This window comes from Macrotis lagotis, chromosome 1, assembly GCF_037893015.1.
Source record: "Macrotis lagotis isolate mMagLag1 chromosome 1, bilby.v1.9.chrom.fasta, whole genome shotgun sequence".
Taxonomy (NCBI): domain Eukaryota; kingdom Metazoa; phylum Chordata; class Mammalia; order Peramelemorphia; family Peramelidae; genus Macrotis; species Macrotis lagotis.
In genome coordinates this window covers 444,200,411-444,223,468 of record NC_133658.1, presented here as the reverse complement: position 1 = coordinate 444,223,468, position 23,058 = coordinate 444,200,411, and the positions used below count along the sequence as shown (strand labels likewise).

The 23,058-nt window shown below is 35.6% G+C and overlaps 2 protein-coding genes across 6 annotated transcripts in view; one reads left to right on the top strand and one right to left on the bottom strand.

The window, feature by feature from the left end:
* The window catches only part of RALGAPA1 (Ral GTPase activating protein catalytic subunit alpha 1), a 331,780-nt gene extending 314,861 nt beyond the window's left edge, over window positions 1-16,919 (top strand). For 4 of the 5 annotated variants that reach the window (XM_074213382.1, XM_074213380.1, XM_074213383.1 and 1 more), the window contains 2 exons: window positions 3,484-3,608; window positions 15,605-16,919. In XM_074213382.1, the coding sequence (XP_074069483.1) occupies window positions 3,484-3,608; window positions 15,605-15,753 (274 nt within the window). In that variant the 3' untranslated portion in view covers window positions 15,754-16,919. Of the gene's footprint in view, window positions 1-3,483; window positions 3,609-4,331; window positions 4,363-15,604 lie in introns of all 5 variants that reach the window. The other variant, XM_074213379.1, reaches the window with a different exon arrangement.
* Window positions 16,920-17,910: 991 nt separating this feature from the next.
* Window positions 17,911-20,635, bottom strand: INSM2 (INSM transcriptional repressor 2). Its single transcript, XM_074231521.1, has one exon. The coding sequence runs from the start codon at window positions 20,470-20,472 to the stop codon at window positions 18,757-18,759; it is 1,716 nt and encodes a 571-aa protein (XP_074087622.1). The 5' UTR covers window positions 20,473-20,635; the 3' UTR covers window positions 17,911-18,756.
* Between the last annotated feature and the right edge of the window lie 2,423 nt (window positions 20,636-23,058).

Below are 23,058 nucleotides of genomic sequence, written 5' to 3'. Positions count from 1 at the left end.
CACACACCCCTGCAATTTTTGCTTTTAGTGGCAACTACTACTTATAGTAGGAGTATAGCTTGAGTTTCCCCATTAGCCATTGAACTTGTTTATATGCTATTCAATGTATAGGCTCTAATGACTCTTCCCTAGAGAGCAGCAACCTTTCTAAGGATGATGTAGGAATTAACTGTTTTGGGTTATGATTACAATTATAGATGTTTACAGCCCTGGAATTTTTACTGTCGTCTCAACAGGACTCAGGAGTATGTCTCTTTAATGATTATTCATTATTATTTATTTTTGCAAGGCAATGGGGTTAAATGACTTGCCCAAGGTCACACAGCTAGGCAATTATTATGTGTCTGAGGCCAGATTGGAATTCAGGTATTCCTGACTTCAGGGCCAGTGCTCTTATCCAGTGTTCCACCTAGCCACTCCCAAGAATATTCATTATTTAAAAGGGGAATATATAGAGTAGTCGTTTACTGTTCAACTTTAAGAAACCCCAATCCACACATAATTTAACTTTTAAGAATTTTCTTGAAGTAGCTGCTTGCAATATTTATTAAACTAAAAATTTTCTGTGGCTGAATTCAAGTCAACAAACATTTCAGTAAACAATTAGGGGTTAGATCTGTATAAATACTATTATAATAATATTTGTTATTATTGTTATTAGAACTAGGATTGGAACTGAATTTATGATGTCATTGATAATAGGGAACTCCCAAATAGGAAATCTACCCAATACAGTCTGCATCTTCTCCACAACATGTAGTTTTGAGAATTCACTTGTCCAGGGTTGCAGAGTCAGCATGTGACTGAAGGCAGAGCTTTAGCTCATGTCTTTTTCTCCAAGACTGACTTTCTTGTCCACCATATCACAACACTCTCAAACTGATAATTTGTTTCAAAATTATCAAAAAGTGACCCATAAGTACTATGTGATATATTTTATTTTCAAGTAGTTAAGATTTGGTCGCATGCATGCTATAACAAACTTCTTTGTGATGTTAAAAGTACAGTTTGGAAAATACAGTTTGTTTCAACCAAAAAGAATTTATTATTTTGTATAAAACAAAATTAGCTTAAATTCTTTTCCATGTTTTAGATCTAGCTTTGACATTTCTTTAAGCTTTTCACAGATCTTCTACCTTTGTGTTATAAAAACATGTATTGCCTTCCATCTGGCATATTTGATTATTAATTTTCTTGTTGTGATAGGTTTTATATTTGGGAGTGTGCTTGTTTCAGATGTATCCAGGTTTGCTTTAATTCTGTCTAATTTGTGTATAAGCTTTATATATGTAATAAGATAAACAAAAAGATTTCATTTATAGCCTTCTGAAAGTAGAGCATTTTTAAAAGCAGGAAGGTGTCTCCACCCTACTTTTCATGAAGCATTTTATCCATTCAAGCAGACTTTTAAAAACAGCTTGTTTTGATAGCAGACTGTTCTCCTGTGGGCCTTCAGCCTTTGCTTCCTGGCAGCACCTTTGGTGTGAAAAGAGAGTGATCAATTGGGAGACTATCAGTGCCAGCATGCATAGAGTGATAAGTTAACACACCACTGGGAATTTCTAGGGCCCACCAAGATACTTCACTTCTAATGTGCTAACAAGCTCATTTTTCTACCTCTTGCCTCTTCAGTTATTTTTTTTTTCTCAGAAGAGCTTAGAAGTTGAGTGCATCAGGCATAATGAAAAGCTCTGTAGGAGGGAGAAGCAATAACCCATTTTTCCCTTTTCAGCCAAATAGAAAATTAGTTTCTGGTAATACACAAAGGCCAGTATTTTTTGTACAAGGGGCACTGCTGTGAATCAAAGGACTCTATTAACTGCGGAAAATTCAGCAGCTGTGAATCTCCCTCAATGAAAAAAAGTACTTTCTAACAAGTTGTGAGATATGTAGTATTATTTAGATGGAGCCATCAGTCTCTTCAACTTATTAACTATGTACTTTTAAAAAATATTATTTTCCTATGTTAAGGTTTAATTCTATCATTATCATAAAATCCTTATTATTAAACCTTTTTATACAGTTCCTTGTCCCACTATTACAACTACAACCACTACAGATACATTACTACTACCACCAACAATTGCAGAAATAGAATTCTCTTAAAGTTTCATTATTCCAGTAGTCAGAATTCAAAATAATAGAAATTCTAATTATTTCAATATTTGTTACATAAAATAACATGAAATATTAATGGTGACTTCTCTTTACTTCTCATTTAAAGGGTAAAAGACATGTCAAAACTTCTTAAAATGAATATGTAGTTTCACCTTTTGCCTTTTTTTGAAATTTAACTTAAACTACATAAATAGCTCACATGGTTTTCTGTTGAGTTCCTAAATCTGTTTCAAGATTAAAATTTTTACTCTTTGTCCATTACTGAAAGTTAGCATGATCACCAAAATTTAAAATATCTTAGCTGGTAATCAGCAAGAAAAGAAAGTATTAAAATGCTTAAGTTTTTGTTGAAAAAATTCATTATGGCAGACCAGTAGGAGCATTTTTATTATCCTTTTTGCTTATTTAAATGTCTTTATATAAGACCTGCCTCTGTACACATAGTACAGCAGGACAACATTTAAGAGTTGTAGGAGAAAGGTTAACTGATTTCTCAGTTCAGGAACTATATGACATGAAATCAGCATGCTAGTTTTTCCTGATAATTGTATGGTGCTGCCTGCTGTTCTACAGTTTGACAGCCATTTCCATAGTTGCTTTCATGAACAACAGAAATATTCTCTCCTTTTCTTGCCCTTTCTATACTAACAAACGGCACAGTCAGGCCTGCTGAAATAGGAAGCCTGGAGTGGATTGTTCAGAAGCAACACTTCAAGATACCGGTCTCTTGTCAATACTATCAGGGAAGAGAATGTAGTGAAATGGTAGTATGGTATTTTTCTGTCAGTTCCAGTACCCTGCAGATATTTTGTTAGCCAATGTTTAGGGATCCTGTATACTCTATAAAGATTTAGTTGGGTATTTATCTTAACTGTTTGCAGTTTAGAGATTATGGCAGTATTAATATTTTCATTTAAAATGTGAAAAGTAATTGAGGCAGAAAAAGGGGTTTTTTTTAAGTTTGCAAAAATTTTTTCACAGTAGGTCTTCACAAACAAATGTTAAACTTTTGGACAAGCTATTTTAAACACTTATTATTATAAAAATTAAATGTACTACATTTCCAGTTTGTCCTGAAATTATTTGAATTCTTTTTCAAATTACCTTATCTTTTAGTACTTTTGTAATTATTTAATGATGTGGGCCTTTCCATTTATGTTAGTGTGTCAAAGAGTAGCCTTGGAATAAGAACTATACCTTTAATCTCAAAAAGTCATCATTTTAATGTATGAATGGTCTGAAAATTATAGAATAGGCTTGGCCATGATTATTATATTTATTACTTAAAAGAAATATGTTAGCATTAAGAGGCATTATCTGTTTAAGTGAGCTGCATTTGAGTTCTTTCTTAACTAGAGGAAATAGCTATGAAGAGAGAGCTCGCTACCTGCAGTCAATTGTCCAGCATCACCTAGAACCAACCACATTTGAAGATTTTGCTGCCCAAGTCTTCTCTCCAGCTCCCTATCATCATTCAACATCTGATACAGGTAAGAATGCTAGAAACTATGGGTCCTCTTTTTTATTCGAATTTGAAATGTAATACCCTTTTTCTAAAATTCTAAAGATAATTGAAAACTTTACTTTGCCTGAAATAAATGACAATTATTGAAAAACCGTGAGTAGCATATATCATAATATTGACCTTTAGATTTCACATATGAATTTGAATATTTGGAATGAAAGATAAATGGTTAGAGGGAACATTGATGTTTATTTAATATTTCATTAGTACAGCAGAAAAGTTCTGTGATAGCTCTAAGTTTCTGAAATTATTTCATAAAGCAGCTGCTTTAACTAGCTCACCAGAATTTTAAAAGTCCAAGCACCATACTTCTATCTAGTAATCTCTAATAGAGAAACAGTGAATTTTATGAAATAATTATTAAGGTCTCTTTAAAAGAAACATAATTTGAGCATGCAATCTTACATAATTTATAGAGGGTCAAATTTGTTAGTCCAAAAATAATTCAATTATCATTCTGTGTATTTTTTAGTTCATAAAGCCAAATATAAAACTAGCCTCAACTTAGTTTTCAGTTTAATTTTTCTCTATATTAAATTGTAAGAGGATAACTGCATTTTTCAAAGTTAACTGTTATTTTAAAAATCAATATGAAAACAAATAGCACATCAATAACAGGCCACGTCCTATTCTGATAATACTCTGCACTCCTTATGATTGTTTCATTTATTTTATTTTCCCTCTTTAGATCATTAAATATCAGTTCTGTTTGTCTAAAGGTAAGACAGTGTCCAAAACTCACCTTCTATTCTTTTACTCTTGTGGGGGTTTTTTTTGGTTTGTTTTTTTAACTTAGAGCACTAAGCTATATAACTCAGGTATTTACAAACTAAATGTTTCCCTTGTCCACACTAAATATTTCAAAAGTTTTTACTAAATTTTCTCCAGAGTTAGTTTTTTACTAACCCCAGGTCTGCATGAAACACTAACACTGGTTCTGGGGAAAAAAAATAACTAATTATGAAGTTTTGGTTGGAATTATTTTTGTATTTCATTAGTGAAATTATCATGTTGACCTTTTTGTTTCTCAGCATGAACAAGTAGTCTGAATATATGGCATTGGTATACATGTCTTTGCATCATCAGTAGAAATCCTACAGTGACATCCAAAAGGAGCAGAATATTTAAAAAAAAAATTGAAATTCCTCACTAATAAACTTTTTTTTAGGTATCAAAAAAATTCAGCTGATATGCTATAACTAAGGGGAGATCTAAGGAGGAAAATAATATAGTTTGCCAAAGGATTTCTAGAACTACTAGATTGAGATTTAGCACATAAAAGTGCTCATTAAAATGGTCATTAAAAGGATCTGAGGAAAAATTTTAATAATTTTTAAATAAAAATCTGAGGGAAATGGTAAAGTATCATCTACCTGAGAAGAGATATTTAAAAAGATTGAGATTAGTTTTGAGCATCTGAAATTTTTCTGTTTTGGTGGTAGAGAGAAGGTAACTGGAAGAAAATTATAAAAATAAATTAAATGGAGTCTTGAATACTAGTCACATTCTGAGCTATTTTGTTGCTTAGTAACAGAAAAAAATTTTTGATAAAATATCAAATCATCTTATTTAAAATAAATAATGGTTTTGGGCATGTCAGATATTTAATCCACAATTTTACCAAAATAAAATTTGATTGGAATTTTTAATGGTTCGTTTAAAATACAAAATAGACAAAATAAAAAATATTCCATTTTAGAAGACTTGGGGAACAGAACCACAAACTGTTTAGTGAAACAAAAAAAATTCTTCATATGTGAAAAGGTATTTTTCATTTTAATATTAACATTGCCAAAAGAATTTTCACATAAAATATTCTGTGTTTTAAGCCAATAAAATTATCCTGGAAGGCTAAACATTTATTTAAAGCAATTAATTCTTGTTCAAAATAATGAAATAAAAATTAAGTAAATTACTCCTTTATTCCCCCCCCCCCAAAAAAAAAGATAATGACAGAACTTGGATTTTTTTTTCTTTTGATCCTTACTCACCCCTTTAGAATTGTCCTACCATAACACTTAACGAGCTTCCTCCTGAAAGTATAAGAAATGGTGCAAGAGGATACACATAATAAAAATGAAGCCAAAATAATGGCTACCTATCAGCCTCCAAATTTCAAAAGCAGTGAATTAGCTGAGGTATTTGAGATTTTTGTTTTATTTTAACCTAAAATTTGAGTGTATACATAAGTGAGATTCATAAAGATCTTTATAATACCATATTCTTTTTTTTTTTTTTTTTTTTAGTTTTTTGCAAGGAAGTGGGGTTAAGTGGCTTGCCCAAGGCCACACGGCTAGCTAATTATTAAGTGTCTGAGGCCGGATTTGAGCTCAGGTACTCCTGACTCCAGGGCCAGTGCTCTATCCACTGCGCCACCTAGCCGCCCCACAGATGACAATTTTTTTAAGTATTTAAAAATTAGTATAAAGTTATCACATGGGGATAGTTAGAAATTAAACATCACAATGAATTCAATTTTGACAGGATTTATAAAACACTTAGTAATTACCTAGCTGTGTGGCCTTGGGCAAGACACTTAACCCCACTGCCTTGCAAAAACCTAAAAAAAAATAGTCATCTTTTATGATTTCTCTCATCACATTCAATTTGGATCAATGTATACCATGGAAACAATGTAAAGCCTGGCAGATTGCCTTCTGTGGGGGTGGGGGGAGGGAAGTAAGATTAGGGGGAAAATTGTAAAACTCAAATAAAATCTTCAAAAAAAAAAGAATATCTATCCATGATAAAGGCAGTCTGGTAGACAGAGTACTAAGCCTGCATTAGGGAAGACCTGAATTTAAATCTGGTTTTGGAAATTTGCTAGCTGTGTGACTCTAGACAAAGCATGTAAGCTCTTTCTGGCTCAGTTTTCACATCTGTAAAATGGGGATAAGAGCACAGTTATTGTGCTCTGTTATCAGATGCATAACTGACTACTTTAATATTGCTGTTTACCCACTGGATTTCTCTTCCTCCTTGGCTGTCAGAAAATTTGTAGCTGAAAAGGACCTCAAATATCAACTGGTTTTACAGATGAGGAAACTGAGGGCAGAAGGGATGAAGTGATTAGCCTTAGGTTGAGCAAGGAAGATATAGCAAATTTGGAAGGAATTCCAATCTTGATCCTCTGATTTCAGGTTTATCATTCTTTCTATCATGGAATACCTCTTCTTTACATGTGAAATTTCCTCCTAAAGTTTTGTAGAATTTAACTCTCTGATTCCATTTGCTATGTGCTTCTTACATCCTTCAGATGTAAGTTAATCTGTTTGGTTCTTATATGTTTTAACTTGGTTTTTGTTTAATTGGAAGTAACTTTAAACCATTCCTAAAATACTCACATCTTAAAAATGCTTTAAAGATTACAAAATGCATTCATTTTCCACAACCCTGTGAGGAAGATAATGTCATCCTGATCACACCTATTTTAAAGAGTACACCTATTTTAAAGTTTTGTTGCTAATCACAACAAAATGAAATAACTTATTATGGACAATATTAAAAAAATAGTCACCTTAAACATTTAAGTTCAAATCAGTACTTTAGCCTAATTTCTCAAAATGTGCTTTTCTAAGCAGTAGCTTGCTTTTTAAAAAAAAAATTAAAAAATAAAGTCATTGAGGAACTCGCGTAACTCAGTTAGTCTTCCAGTGGCTAGATTATTAGATTATTAGATTTTTTTCTCATGAATGGAAATTCTCAGAATCTTTGATATTTCTATTTAAAGAATCCACTAAAATTTTTTAATGTCAAAACAACTAATTTCTATACCAATTTCTAAATAGACTTTTTGATTACAATAAAATTTAATATGCCATTAGAGTAACTAATATTATTTGGATAAAAAAGTTTTATTAATTTTATAATGAGATATTTTTATATATAATAGTGAAATGGGACAAATTATCCTATTCAAAATTTTCAACTTTGATATTTTTCTATATTTTAAGAAATATGGTGGCTTGCTATCTTGTAGCAGTACTTTTTCTGATGGGTTTTAGTGCTAAAGAATACTAAACATTTTTTGTTTTTCATTTTTGAAAAATTCTCAAATTTCAGTTTAGATCAAGAGTTTTTAACCTTTTTTGTGTTATGGTCTCCTTTGGCAATCTAGTGAAGGTTTCATAGGGCTATAAATGAAGCTAAATGAATTAAAATAAAGATATAATTTTTTTCCCTTCTAGTTCATAGACCCTCTGAAATCCATCTTCAGACGCAGCTTAAAAAAATAATCACAGAATTTGAGAGTTCAAAAGCTTCTTCTTCAAACTTCAAACTTCAAAAGCCATCTACATAAACAAAAAGAATCTCCACTATGATACATCCAACTTTTGCAATTATTAGAAAGTTCTTCTTTTTATTGAGCCTAAATTTATTTCTTTGCAACTTCTCTTATAATCCCTGGTTCTGCCCCTGAGACAAAAGAGACCAAGACTAATCTTCCCCATCCATGTCCCTTCAAATACTTGAACACAACTATCATATCCTCCATTCAGGTCTTCTTTTCTTCACATTAAGCATGCTCAGTCTGATCCTCATATGTTATGCACTCAGAGCCCTTCAACATCAAGGAAATTCTCAAGTTTATTCTCTCTAGTTCTTAAACAGAAGTGCCAAGTTGAGACCAAAATACTGTGGGACTTATCACCTCCCTCATCCTAGAAACTATGCTCCTCAGTGCAGCCCAGTATCACATTAGATTTTTTTTGGTTGTCACATTTTATTATTAACTCCTATTGAACTTGAAGTACAATTTTTTAAAAAATCTAGATCCTTTTCAGCACAACTGATGTTTATCCGTGCCCTCTCTCTTATATTTGTGGTTTTTTTTGTTTATTTGTTTATTTGGTTTTGGTTTTGAGTGCAAGAATTTATATTGATCCATTTTGAATCTCATCTCATTAGATTGCATCTAATACTCTTGTATTGGGTCCTTACTGTCACCTACTTTGTTGTCTACCTTATCCTTTCCAGCTTTTGTCATCTACTGATTTGTTTAGTATAGTAAATATCATCTATGTGCTATGTAGTATATGCTGCCTTTATTCAAGTCATTGATAAATTATGGTAAACAGCAGAGGCAAGGATGAGGAAGTGGACTGCCTTATGGACATTAACAACTACTCATTGAACCCAGACATCAAGTCAGTTCTAACTCTGTCTATTAATATTATCATCTAATCCAGATCCCTTCATCTTTTTTACCAGAAGAATATAAGATATTTTATCAAATATGTTGCTAAAATCTATACATTTACTTTTAACAACTACTTTTAATAATCCTATCAAAAAGGGAAATTAGATTATTCTGATGTGACCTATTCTATATGGAACCATGCTGACCCTTTGCACTCACTTTCTATATTTTGGGCATTTATCTTTAGTGATCTTATCTAGATCTTTCCAAAGAATCAAAATTATACACAAGCCTCTTGTTTGCAGACTCTTCTCTCGCCTTTTTTGAAAATTGGGACATTTGTCCTTTTGCAATCTTGTGGTACTTTTACCATATTCTGTGATCTTAAAAGCATCATGGATATAGGCTCTGCATTCATGTCAGCCAGTTCTTTCAAGACAAGAATTAGTATTATCTCAGCTTGTCTTCTTGCAGTCATCAAGGACAGGTAAATGTTCTCTTACTATCTACATATTTATGTTGAGTATCACCAACTCCCTGTTAGCCATTTTTATGCTGTCATTTCACTTGAAAAGATCATTTTCCTTTGCAGATGAAAGAGACAAAATAAGAGTTAGCTTTTCCCTTTTTTCTGTTATCAGTTGTCTCTCCAATCTCCCCAACTCCCATCCTTTTTATTATCTTTCTCCCAAAACAGTATTTTAAAAATCACCTTTTGTTTCTTCAGCCTTAAATATAATTCTGAGACAGCAGAGAGATCTGTTACCTGAGCTCTTCTATCTTTTTGTACCCTTTTTAAAAAATCTAAGTTGCTCAATGTCTTCCCTATACATTCACATTAACCTCTTTAGACAAATCACATTTTTTATTAAATATTTTTTTCATTTCTGTTTCCAAAATTTTATTCTTGAGCATCTCCCATCTCTCCTTGGCTAACTTCTCCTAAAATATGGGATCCTTCCTATTCATTCATTCATGGTCTACATATTCATATTCACTACTAAGAAGTTTTCACTCCCTTATATTCACCTTAATTCTTAATTTATGGTGTTCTGAATATATAAAGTGAAATATTTGAAAACCAACTTTTCAATTCCTGATTGATATAAATAAAAAAAGAATACTACAAGATATCTTTAGAAGTATCAACAAAAAAGTTGTTCAACTGCATGGAATTTTATCAATGTTCTAGGGTTATTTTTACAAGAATAATTATACCATTGCAGTTTATACCTAAATGAGATTTAAAGTGCTGTATTAATTTACTTAATAAATTAAGTTGAAATTTGAAACACCAAGATTATTTCAGCCTGGTATATTTTCTTAGCTTCATTTTTTTCCCTCACTTTTTTTGAGCTAGCTTGTTGCTCACTACCATCATGCAATGCATATTGAATGAATGCCCATTCATACTATCTTATTTACAAATAAGATATATTAATATTTCATAAACTAAGAAATTGACCTCTGTTGATTAGATGAAATATTTCTAATATATAAAGCTCTCATATGGAGTTAATACTTGGTCATATTTCAGATTTCTATTTAAAAATTATAAAATACTGTGCAAGTTACATCTGGGGGCAGCTAGGTGGTCAGTGGATAGAGCACTGGCCCTGGAGTCAGTAGAACCAGAGTTCATATCCGACCTCAGACACTTAATAATTACCTAGCTGTGTGGCCTTGGACAAGCCACTTAACCCCATTGCCTTGTAAAAAAGGAAAAAACTTACAACTGTATTATAGTTTAAATACTATTAGAATTGTTGTTAATTCATTCAAAGAAATAGTGGAAAGCCCTACTTGAGGCTTTAACTATAATCTCAGATTTGCCATTTTCTCTCAATCTGATCTTCTTCCATAAACAACCATATACAATTTCATGATGATTCAATAGATGGTTCAGTAGAATAATCACAAGTTGATTGCTGAACCAAAATTTTTGCTTGGGTGGGCCATCAAAGCATAAGTAGTATAACTTTTAATCTTAGCTGTCTCAGTTTCCTACTCTGTAAAATATAATAAAAGTCTACCATTGTTCAATTCACGGCATGACTTAAGGCTTGGTTTAAATATCTTAAAAGAAAGTCATTTTAGGGGCAGCTAAGTGTCACAGTGGATAGAGCCATCAGCCTTGGAGTCAGGAGGACCTGAGTTCAAATTTTACCTCAGACACTTAATAATTGCCTAGCTATGTGACCTTGGGCAAGTCAATCAAAACCCCATTGCCTTAAATAAAAAATTTTAAAAAGAAAGTCTTTTTATAAAGAACATAGTATTTGGAAATGTCAGCAGAAAAATTCATTCTGTAGGCTTGTATTTCTACAATTTTAAACTATAACCAAATGTATTGTACTTTTAATGCTATGAGCTTTGTGTTTTACTAATTTTTTTTGTAGCTTCAGCTTTTAACACAGTACCCAGCACATAGTATTTACTTAATAAAATATTTTGTTTTACTGACTAACAGTGTTTGCTGACTGACTGAACGTTGTGGTTATTCTGTACTGGCTAATTAAATTTTCTGTGACAGTGATCATTTGCTTCCATTTCTACACAATCTTTGTACTCTATTTGAGTCATTCTTTAAAGTAATTCTTTAAAAATTAACTTCTGAGGATATTACATATTTACAAGATCTAGAATTTTAAAAATGATACCAAATAATTTGAGCTTCTCAACCTAGGTGTTATTTTATAGCTTTGCCATTACCAAAGATTCTCAAATTCTTACATTTCATTTTGTGAAAGTCTAAAATTAGACTTTTTTTGTCTGTCATAAAATGAGTTTATTTTACTTACTTGTTTTTCAGCACTGCATTATTTTTAATGACCTGTTATTTTCTTTATCTAAATTCAGTTGTTTTTCATATCATCTTAACCAGTTGTTGCAATGAGTCCTAGAAATTATTCATCATTAAATGCTATAGTATATATCTTTCACCAGGATCAACTCCTGTGTTTGTACCTTTGATCCCTCCTTTGGAAGATTGCCCCCACAGTCATTCTCCTCACTCTAATTCTAATATCTAATGATACTTTCTGGCTGTCTTCAAACATGCCTGTCTCCCTCAACCTTAAAAAAAAAAAAACCTTCACTTAAATATTCCTCATATAACCAAATTCCTAGTACAAGTTGTCTATACTGCTTCCTACCCATTTACTATTCTTACTCATCTCTCAACACATTTTTCATTCTACTGAGATATCTTTCTCCAGAGTTACAAATGATCTTACCAAATACAGATATTTCCTAGTTTTTTTAAGCTGTGTTTTACCTTTTGAGGATACTTTTTCCTCCCTGAGTTTTCATAATAATGTTTTCTTTTGGTTTTCCTAATTATATGTTCACTTCTCAGTCTCCTTTGTAGGATGTTTATCTATGTCTTACCCCCTAATTTAATAGTCTCAAGATTCTATCCTGGGTCTTCTTTTCTTATCTCTCCTTACACTTTCTTGATGATCTCATCAGTTCATATCTTGATAAATGACTTCCATAGATCTACATCCAACCTTCTCTTCTCCACCCATGTCTTTTGGACATTTGCAACCTAGTGACCCATAAACATCTCAAAGACAAGTCCAGAATTCATTATCTTTTCCCAAACTCTTCCCCCTTTCTTCTCAGTTTTTGTTAAGAGCACCACCAGTAACCTTGGTTCATACATTCTTAACTCTTTAGTCTAATACTCCCTGCTCAGTTGCTAAATCTTGTCAGTTCTACCTTTATAGCACCTCTCGTAATCCTTCCCCCTTTCATCCTCAATACCTTGATTAAAAATAATAATAATATAGAGCATTTTAACATTTGTATTAAAAAAAAAACTTATTCCATTTGATCCTCACAAAAAGGCTTACAAGTCTAGGAAACTAGTCTTTGCCAGTAACTTTGCAAGTCATTTACCTTGATCTCACTACTAATAAATGCCAGATCGAGATTTGAATTCTGGTCTTCCTGACTCCAAATCCACCACTATTTGCTGTGCCAACCCAGCTGCAGTATTCATTGGCCTCCTTGACTCAAATTTCTCCCAGTCTCTAATTAATTCATCCTTCATGTACTTACCAAAAGCACAGATTTTACCATCTCACTCCGCAACTCAAAAAGTTTCTGGGATAAAATGCAAATTCCTTTTCTTTGCATCCAAAGCCCTTCACAGTCAGCTCTCAGCTTACCTTTACAGTCTTCTTGCACATTTATAATCTATATCATATACACTCCAGCCATACTGGCCACCTTTGCTGTTTGGGGTACAAGACAAGTAGTCTCCCATCTATACATTCCTGGACCCCATGCCTGAATACTTACATTAAGGTTCAATCAAGCACCATCTCTTAATACAAGGTCAATTCTGCTCTCTCCCCTAATTATTGGTTTTGTCTCTCTACTCCCAGGGTCTAGCATGAGGTTTGGGACATAACAAGTACTGGTCCCTTTCAGAAAAGCATTGCAGATAAATAAGTAGTAAAATAAATAAATAAATTTATTTACCTCAGACTACAAAAGTCATGCTTTACTCGAAAGTTAAAGTCATCTTATATATTTCTCTTTTTGTGCCTTTGAAATTAGGAAATGCCAATTGCAAATTATTCTAAGTTTGAATTTATTGTAAATCATTCCATAAAACCAGAGGTCATTTGTGGGGTCATTCACATGACATGTGCTAAGAGTAAGGACAACCAATTATTAAAGAAGCTTGATTCAGTCCTCAGTAGATTTGGTGGGGTTTCCTTTAGGGGAGATGTTTATTTTTGTTGCATTTTGTATAGATTGAGAGTAAAGCGGTTAAGATAACATGCCATGAGTTCACGAGATGCGTTAGAAGGCCAATGGGTTTGGACTGTTTTATAGACTTCTTTTTTTCTTCTTCTTTTCTGTCTTCCTGTGTAACTGTTAGTTGGTAAGTACAATATATTGGATTTACAAAACTACTCTTGAACTATGAAACCATTCATCACCCTGACCATGCTCTTAATTATGTTATATAACCAAAACCTGATTTATTTTCTTCTCTGTTCCTCAGTTAACTGTCAAACCCTGCAGTGTGTCTCATATCTATTGTATCTATCTTCTCTCCTGTTTCCTCACTTCTCTCTACTCTTTCATCATTTCTTCATTAACAACAAAGAAAGAAATGCAGTGATAGTTCTCTTCCTCCCCAAACCTCCACTAGAAAACATTGGCCATCTCAAGGTAAAAAGCCAAATAAAGCCCTCTCATTTTTGCTGGGAATGGTGTGCTCTAGCAGACAAGCATGGACTCCCATCTACCCTCTATCTGCCTTCTGTCTGCAATGCTTTTCTGAAGGGGACCAGTGATTCATGGGCTGTAACAGCTGGCACTAGTTAAATATTTCCTTACATTTTGGGGTGTGAAATTCTAATTAAGACAGAATGAATGTTGAAGCACCCCGATTGAGAAGGAAGAGAAGACCTGAATTTTGCTTGACCAAACTTTTCTTAAATAAATGTGTATTTGTTCTTCAATACATTTATGATATTTGACCTCAGTACTCTAACTACTCAGTTTCTGACTTGTGATGAGATTTACCAAATACATTTAAGTTTACTAGCATCTCAATAGGACCTTCATCCCTGGGGAAAAAAAAATTTGCTTTACCTTATAATATACTTTCAGTTTTACAAATGAATAAAGGCAAAAATAAATTGAGAAATAGATTATAACGAGGAAGCTTAAAGCAGTAGTAAAAACCTGAGACTGTCATTTATTATAATACCTGAATTAGGAATTGTGTTCTTTATCCAATACACTAGTTGCAATTGATAGTTTTTATAAATATCAGTAGTCAGACATTTCCATGCTAGGCAGTATGGCATTTATAGAATGCTATATTTGAAGTCAGAGAATCTGATTCAAGTACTGGCTCTGCTGTTGACATGCATGAGCTTAATCTTTCTGGGCCTCAGTTTCCTTATCTGTAAAATGAGGGGGTTGAACTAAATTTCTTAAGGTTCTTACAACTTCAAATCTATGATCTTGTGATTATACTGGAGCACTATTACTTTTAAAGAATGATAATGAAGAGTCTAAACAAATGCCTTGGGAATTACTTGCAACTTTTTCTTTGTTGTCTTCAAGTTTTTTGGTGAATTTTTGTTTTTTGCTTTCTTTGGAAGAGAACTATGCTCTATAGAAACATTTAAATGGGAAGAATTAACTTTGTTAAGAAGGGATTTAGTCTCAATGGCTAGATTATGTTCACTTATTTGCCTGTTTTTTTTCTTTCCTTGCACTTTCAGATCTGTTTTCTGTGGTTATCTTTTGTTTTCTGTGGAAGAACTGGAAATCTCAAAAGAAATAATATTGTTGATCTGACCTAAATCATGGCATTTTTTGGAAGAGTTTTTCCATTTAGACAGATTTTGATTTTAGAATCTATGTTGTACAAGCATTCACTTTCCTTCTTTACATAAAAGAAATTATTTAAATACCTTTAATGACTTTAGTTTGACCTAGCTTTTTAGGACTATTTCAGAGTATTTAATTTAAGCTGTGAATACCTTTACTCATAAGCTTTTACTGTAAAGGTCCTATTCATTTGCATCTTGAACCCTGCATGTTGATGATACCTCCCCTTCCTTTTTGCAAGGAAATTGCTTCCCATTGCTGCTCCTCGGGATATTCTGGTTGGTTCTCCCTATGATCTGATGACATATGGTGACTCTCAGTGAGTTTACAATACTTAATTGGACATTCTAGTGAATAAGTATTGTTTATCAGAAAGGTTCTTTTTTTTTTTTTATGGAGTACATTGCTGGAGCATTGTTACTGACATGTTTATCTCTTACTGCCTCACACAGGCTCCTACCCGGATACTCTACCCAGTGAAACTCCAACAGCATCGAAGATAGATGGGACTGACTTAGCTTCTCCAATGTCTCCACGAACCAGCAAGAACCGAATGTCTATGAAGCTTCGCCGCTCCTCTGGCTCAGCCAATAAATCCTAAGGAGACAAGCAATTCTGCAGCCATTTTGAACAACAAATATTAGACTTGAGCAGTTGAATTAGCACTGACAGTTTAGCCAGATGTATATCTGCCATCATGCACCCTTATTTTAGAAAACAACACCCATGTTTTATTTGTAACTTACTATTTTAGCTTTGAGATTTGTGAGGTTTTTAGTTATACTCTAAGCTTCTTTTTTTTGGTGCAGTTTATATACTGTACCCTTTTATTTTCTTGATAATTATATCTGAATTGTCACTTTTAACTCCATGGTTAATATTGAACCAAAATATAATTGGAGAAAATTGTCTCACATGTTTATTGTGCCTCTGTTAACTTCCCTACTAAACATTTTTTTTAAATGTACAATTTTAAATTTAAGCATTTGTAAAGTCCAAGCAAAAGACAAAAATTTGTTAATGCACAGGATATGTATAAATTATTTATGTTACAAAAATAAAATAATTATAATAAATGGTCTTTTAGTATTTCCGTTTCCACTTGAAAAAATTTTTAGATTAGGTATTCTTTCCCAAAACGGTGTCTCATTTCTTAGCTATGTGGGTAATACCATGACAGATTAAAAAAGAAAAAAAATCACTGTGCTGCACTCTTGACTTATGCTTGCTTTCTACTTATTTTTTATACATTTTCCTTTTAAAATGGTATCACTGTTCAATGCCTTTCTGTTTTGAGATTGTGGTCCTTATCATCAGCCACAGGATTTTGGTGGATCAATAGTTTTTTTCCTAGATATGGAAAAAGAAGTATTTTTCCAAAAGTAACTTCCTTGCTCAAAATTATGTGTACTATTAAAGAAGATAAGGGAATATTATAATATTATACAGGAGTTATACTTTAATTTATTATTAATATTGAACTTAGAGGTGTGGATCAGTACACAATTCACTCCTCCAGAGTTATTTTCCTACAACAGATGAACTCATTTTGTGTTGAGTGGCATCTCTCCTAAGGAAATGTAGCATGGCATTGGTTCTAACCGCATGTGTAAATACATCACACAGGCAACCACAGAAATAAATATAAATTATGTATGGTTATTCATGTAGTATCTACAGATTTGTAATTGTAAAAGAAAAGATGACACAATATTTAATAATACAATAAAAATTATTCTTACCAATTCCTGTTCTTGAGTATTGATTGAACTTTAGTGTTTTATACATTTTAGGTATCAAGTAAAGGTGATCTTATTTCTGTGATTAATAGACAGTTATAGCATGAATTTGATTTATCTTTCAATTCTGTTTCTGGGGGTATACTTTGAGCTCAGTTCATAATATATCACCCTTATTTAAGCTTGCCCCCAGTGCCTTCTTCCCTGCACAATTTGAGTTATGCCGGTAATTATCTCAGTTGCTTGACACTTTAATTTCTCAAATAATTTTTGATAAACTTTTTAGAAAAAAAGATGTTGATTGAGTTTTTAAGGCAATAATTCAAATCTTTCTGGTCAAGAGTCAAGAACTGCTTTTTTTTGCTGGTACGTAGAAATACAGATCCTATTTAGCTGTGGAAAGTAGCTTTATTAGAGGAAGTCCATTAGATTGTATGAAGATCAAAAAATTAAAGAGCAAACTGAAATAATTCAGAAGACAACTTAAGGCAAAAAGTTATAGAAAGAAGTCTTTTTCTAATTTCTTTAAAACATTGTTTTTAAAATGTAAAGACTGACAAATTGCCTTCTGTGGGGGTGGGGGAGGGAAGTAAGATTAGAGGGGAAATTGTAAAACTCAAAAATCTTCAAAGATAAAAAAATTGTTTTCAAATATTAGGCAGCTAGGACAGGAAATAATGAAATATTTGTTTTGGATCAAATAAACCTCATAAAGCTTTTTAAAAGTCTCTAGTCTGAAAAAAAAATTCAAATTAAGACCAAATTTAAACCTAGTATTAGCTGTTTTTTTTAAAAGGAAGGTCAAAAATCAGTATTCCAGGGGGAAATTAGCTTACCCAATATTTAATGGGGAAGAAGTGTTTACAAAACAAATAGTATCTTTTCTCCAGGAACTTAGACTATTTAAAAGGAAATTTATCTAAGCCCCTTTTAAAAAGTGATTTCTCCTTGCTCTCTTATCCGCTGTGACTTTCATTGGGTTTCTAGATGTTACACGTGAAAGTAAAGACAACACAAAAGACAAAGGATAAGCACATTTATTTGGTGAGCACCATACACCTCTGGCAAGGACAAGAATGTATAGCATGTACATTGATCATGGTTTACAAAAACCAATTCAAAGGTCACTGTACTATGAAAAAAGTATTTTAAATAAATTTCCTTTCAGTTTGATGATCCATTACATGTTTTTGTAGGTTCATATTTAGTACAAGAAATGAAATAACCAACAAAAGTGTTGCACAAATTGAGTGAAACATTACTAAAAGGGTAAAATTTTAACTTCAGGAAAACCAGTTAATGGGTTCTTTTTTTTAAAAAAAAAATTATTTTTAAATAGTTTAAACAAGTTTACCTTACATAAAAGTGAAGGGTGGAAGAGTACCTCAAGTCAACAATCCTGGTTGCAATTAACATTTTCCCCACCTGAAACAAAAGCCCTCTGAATTTCATTTAAACTCGGTTTTACTCACAGCCACATCTTGCCTGAAACCTTGCTCCTTTATTGTTTTCTGTAAGTTTGGCACGAATCACGTCTATTTTTCTATTCACAGAATGAAGTGAAAAATATATCTGAGCCCAGTAAGAGAGAAATTACATGCGTGCCTGCAATGACAACGGAACTAGGTTGAGTGATTTTAAAAAGAAAAATCCTTTCTAGACGCAAGTCCTCATTGAGACTTTCCATATGAATTAACAAGTCACATTGAATTTTTTAGGATCTTTAGGGATTGAGCATTTGGGAAAGAAAAGGAGGTAGGGAAAGAGAAGGTGAGGGAGGGGCTCTTTTACCCATTGGTCCCGCCGTTGCTCACACAGTACTTTTTTATTTCCAGTCCCCGTTCTAATCTCGTTTCTCTACGTACTTAGCAACCGGGTCGGAGTGGCATCTGGAGCAGCAGCACTTGCCGGCTTTCCGAAGGGTGACATTTGTTGATGTGTCTGGTTAGACCCAAGGAACTGAAGAAGGTGGACGGACAATGCTTGCACTGAAAAATCTGTTGAGTATCTCCGTCACCTACTCTGCCTACACTAGGCCCCTCTGGAGGCGCCCCAGCTAAAGCGGGCAATAACATTTCCTCCCGCACTGCGTGCCACAACCGGTGCTTGTCTCTGATGTCGGTCGAGGGGAAGTGCGCCCCGCAAAGCGGGCATGGGTAAACAAACTGCAAGCCCTGCTCAGGGCCGTAGGCAGGGGTCAGCGCCCTAGCTGAACCAGCCTGATGAGTGCCTAAGTGTTTCCGCAAGTAAGCTTGACGGCGGAACTTTTTGTGGCAATAGGGACACAAGAAAACCTCAGAAACACCATCTCCACTTCCCCTCCCTGTCCCCAGGACGAGACGTTCCGACGCCCTTTCAGTGTAATGGCCCTGTGATAGCTGGGGCTCGGAGTGCGGAGCGACTTTGACGTCCTGGCGGTGGGTAGTGGTAGAGTTGGAACAATCTTGTGGCTTCTCAGCCCGGGAGCTGTCCCGAATAAGCGGGTGCTGACCTTCAGTCCGTTTCTCTCTGTTGTTCTCCTTACCCTCCGGAAGAAAAGGTGCGATGGTGCTGCAATCAGGAGACAATGAGGAGGAAGAGGAAAACGAGGGAAGATCTTTCCCATCCCCGGGGTCAGTTGTGGCAGCATTGGCAGGACGTGGCTTATGCCACCGGCGGTGGGAAGCGAGATTGGCTGGGCAGCTGAAGACCTTGTCGCATTCAGGACAGCGGTACTCCACTCTCACTATGCGGGAGCAGCGATGCTGGGCCAGTGCAAAAGGGTCTGCATATTCTTCCTTGCACAGCTGGCAAATGAATTCACCCAGGGGTGTTCGACTGCCTTCAAGGCCTTGAGATGAAAGCCCAGGAGCCTCCTCCTTGATTTTCAGCCCCAGGACTGGGGATGTGGTTACTTCGTCAGCGAAGCTCAGCCTTCTCATAGTCTTCGTCTTCTTGGCACCAGGCACTGCTGTCCCAGACCCTGACACTGACACCAGTCCAGGAGGTCCCAGGTCACGACGGTCGTCTCCGGGGCCCCGTTTCATGTCCTGAAGAGTGACCGTGAGGGGAGCTGAGTCCAACTTTGGAGCAGCTTCTGGGAAAGGTACAAGAAGTGGCATCAAAAATTTCTCCACCGAAGATGGGGTGGATGCGGGTGCCACTGTGGAAGAGAAATCAACGGTGGCTGTGGTGCCTCCCGGGAAGGACTCAGCCGAGGCAGGAGAAGTGAGGCAGCGCTCCTGGAATGTCTCTCGCAACTCCACACCCGCTGGCTTAGCTGGACTGGGACTGGGACCCAACCCCGACTCAGCTCTTTCCCGCCTACCTGGTCCTCTATTTCCTCTGGTACCCAGAAAGGACGAAGTGCGCACGGGCACTGGCAGCTGCGAAGCCGTCTCCCTCTCCTCCTTTTCTATCTTTTCCAATGAGTACTCCAACTGCTCCATATTCTTCACGCTTCTTTGAGGACTTGGGGAAGCCCCTATGGGGAATGGAGGCACCTCTTGGGGTCCCAACAACTGAAAATCCCTTTCTACCCGACGCACGCGATAAGAACTCCCCAGCTTCTTGTTTCGTTTCACCAGAAAGCCCCTCGGCATGATGGGGTTGGGAGAATTTGAGAATTAAATTGAGAGTGAAGGAGAAAAGTGAAGGCGGCTGCAGTAACCGAGACTGCAGCAGGACGTTGCTATTACGGTCATGTTCGGGCCTTTATAGCTGAGACGCCAGCTGGGCAGAGGGGGCAGTCAACCTCTCTCTGGAATGGAAGGTGCCGCCCAATCAGGACTAGAAACCTGTGCCGGAAAAAAGGGGGGCGGGGGGGGCGCTAAACGGACAGGGTCTCAGCTAGCAGCTGCCCAGGCTGGCTACCCTGGTAGTTGGATAAGCCCCGGAGGGGAGGAGGAGAGGTAGACTGCTTCGCCACGCCTTCCCCGAGTTCCAACAGTATTATCTCCCTCATCTAGCAAAATCATCTTCTTGTCCTTCTAGGGTTAGAAAGGATACCGATCTAGGTCGGCCTGTCCTAATTTGAGCAAAGCGAAGATGCAGGAACCACGCCTGTCAATATTTGTGGGAGGCACTACACCTTAACCTTCCTCACTTTTCAGCCCGCCCACTTTATACCCTCGGGTTTCTTCGCCTCGCTCCCTTCTTTCTCCCAGACAAAGAGGGAGTCTTAGTTAGCCACTGACATCAGAGCCTCCTACCACAGACTGACCCGGAGAGAAAAATGGAAAAATTTCTAGAGACAAGAAAGCGACTGGAATTCTCCCTCGTCTTCCAGCAACTCAGGCCCCTGAGAAAGAATTGGGGTGTCGGGCAGAGACAAAAGAAGCCTGAGAGATAAAGTAGACAGATTTTTCAGTCATGGGCAGGATTTGGGTTCCTTTTTGTGATTGTTAGGAAGACCTAGTCAGCCCAGAAGGTCGCTTTACTAGGAGTGAGTAGAGCATTTGGTGCTCTCTATAAAGAATAAGCGAAGGGTAACCAAAAGGAGATCACAAGGTATTTGTGGGAAGTTTAATTGATGTGTAAATTAGTAACCGTGAGACATCTCTCTTCTTTCACTAATAGTAAAGGCAACAACAGCAAAACAAAGTGAATTTGTCTACTTATCTGTTTCTAAATTTGCTATTGAAGCAGTTCTTACATCTATCATCAATCGAAACTTCCAGTCTCTGGCAGCATAAGTATTCATTTGTGATTAAGGGTGCTCAGGATGGAGATTGTCCTTCCTAGCAATCCATTAAGGCTCAAGAAACTAGACATTTCAGTGAGGAGTTTGCATAGCTTTCTTCCTTTCTCAGATAAAGTAATTACCCTGTTCACACTACTCTTGTTCCACACAATGATATGGCTTAGTACCTCAGTCTGCCTTATAGTTCCAGTTTGTCAATAAACACTTATTAATAACATTTGTACAGATAAGATATCTCTAAAGGACAATCAACTGAGGGAAGACACTAGGAAGGAAGGAAGCATTTATTAACTATTATATACCATGAACGCCACAATATTACCTCCTCTGATCCTCACAATGCCCAAGGTGATACAGCCAGTTTATGTCTGAAGCTAGATTTTATTTATACTTTCTCTGACTTACAGGCCCATTGCTCTATATTCACTGCACCACCTAATTACCACTAGAACTCTAATGATAATGTTTTTGTCCTTCATCTACACCAAGGAGGTGATGCCATGACAAGTACATGAATTTTTTGAGTGAGGGAGTGCTGTGCTAAATCACCAGGCTCCCTTTCTCCTCTAGGTTTATCTGGATCTAGTGGCTAGATATGAAACAGGATGAAAGGAGATGGCCCTGAATGTGCAACAATCAGGGTTAAGTGATTTACCAAGGCTGCACAACAAGAGTCAAGTGTCTTGAGTCAGGATTCAAACAGGCCTATCCTTTATACCACTTAGCTGCACTAGAATTAAGGGGAATCATGGAAAAACTTTCTGTAGAGGGTAGGATAATTGGGACTTGAAGAAATCTAGAGAAATCAGAAGACAAAAGATGATGTGACAGTTAATGAAATTGCCTGGTCAGGAGATGAAGGACCTTGTTCAAGAAACCTTAAGGGGCAGCTAGGTGGCATAGTGGATAAAGCACCTGCCCTGGAGTCAGGAGTAACTGGGTTCAAATCCAGTCTCAGACACTTAGTAATTACCTAGCTGTGTGGCCTTGGGCAAGACACTTAAACCCATTTGCCTTGCCCCCCCAAAAAAAACCTAAAAAAAAGAAGAAACATTAAGGAAGGCAGTGCCACCAGATTGTCTTCAATTGTAAATGAGAGAGATAAGGTAAAAGAAAGATTAGAAAAGTTGAGAGAGGACATTCTGAAAAGTTTTGAATGTCAAATAGAAGTGACAGGAAACCAGTGGATTTTATTGAATGGTGGAGTAGCATAGACCTGTGCTTTGGGAAGATTTCTTTGACAGTTGAGTAGAGTGATAGACTGAAGTGGGAAGAGAGTTGTGATAGGCAGACCAATCAACAGCTGAAATGTTCCAAACAAGAAATGATACTGGCCATCACAAGGATGGCAGAAGTATCAGAAGAGAGGAGGGCTAACATGAGAAATGTTATGAATGTAAAATTGATATGGGTAGGGTGGGATAGATAGAATGAGAGTGAGTAGTTAAGGATGGCAACTAGTTTGGGAGCATAGGTGACTGAGAAG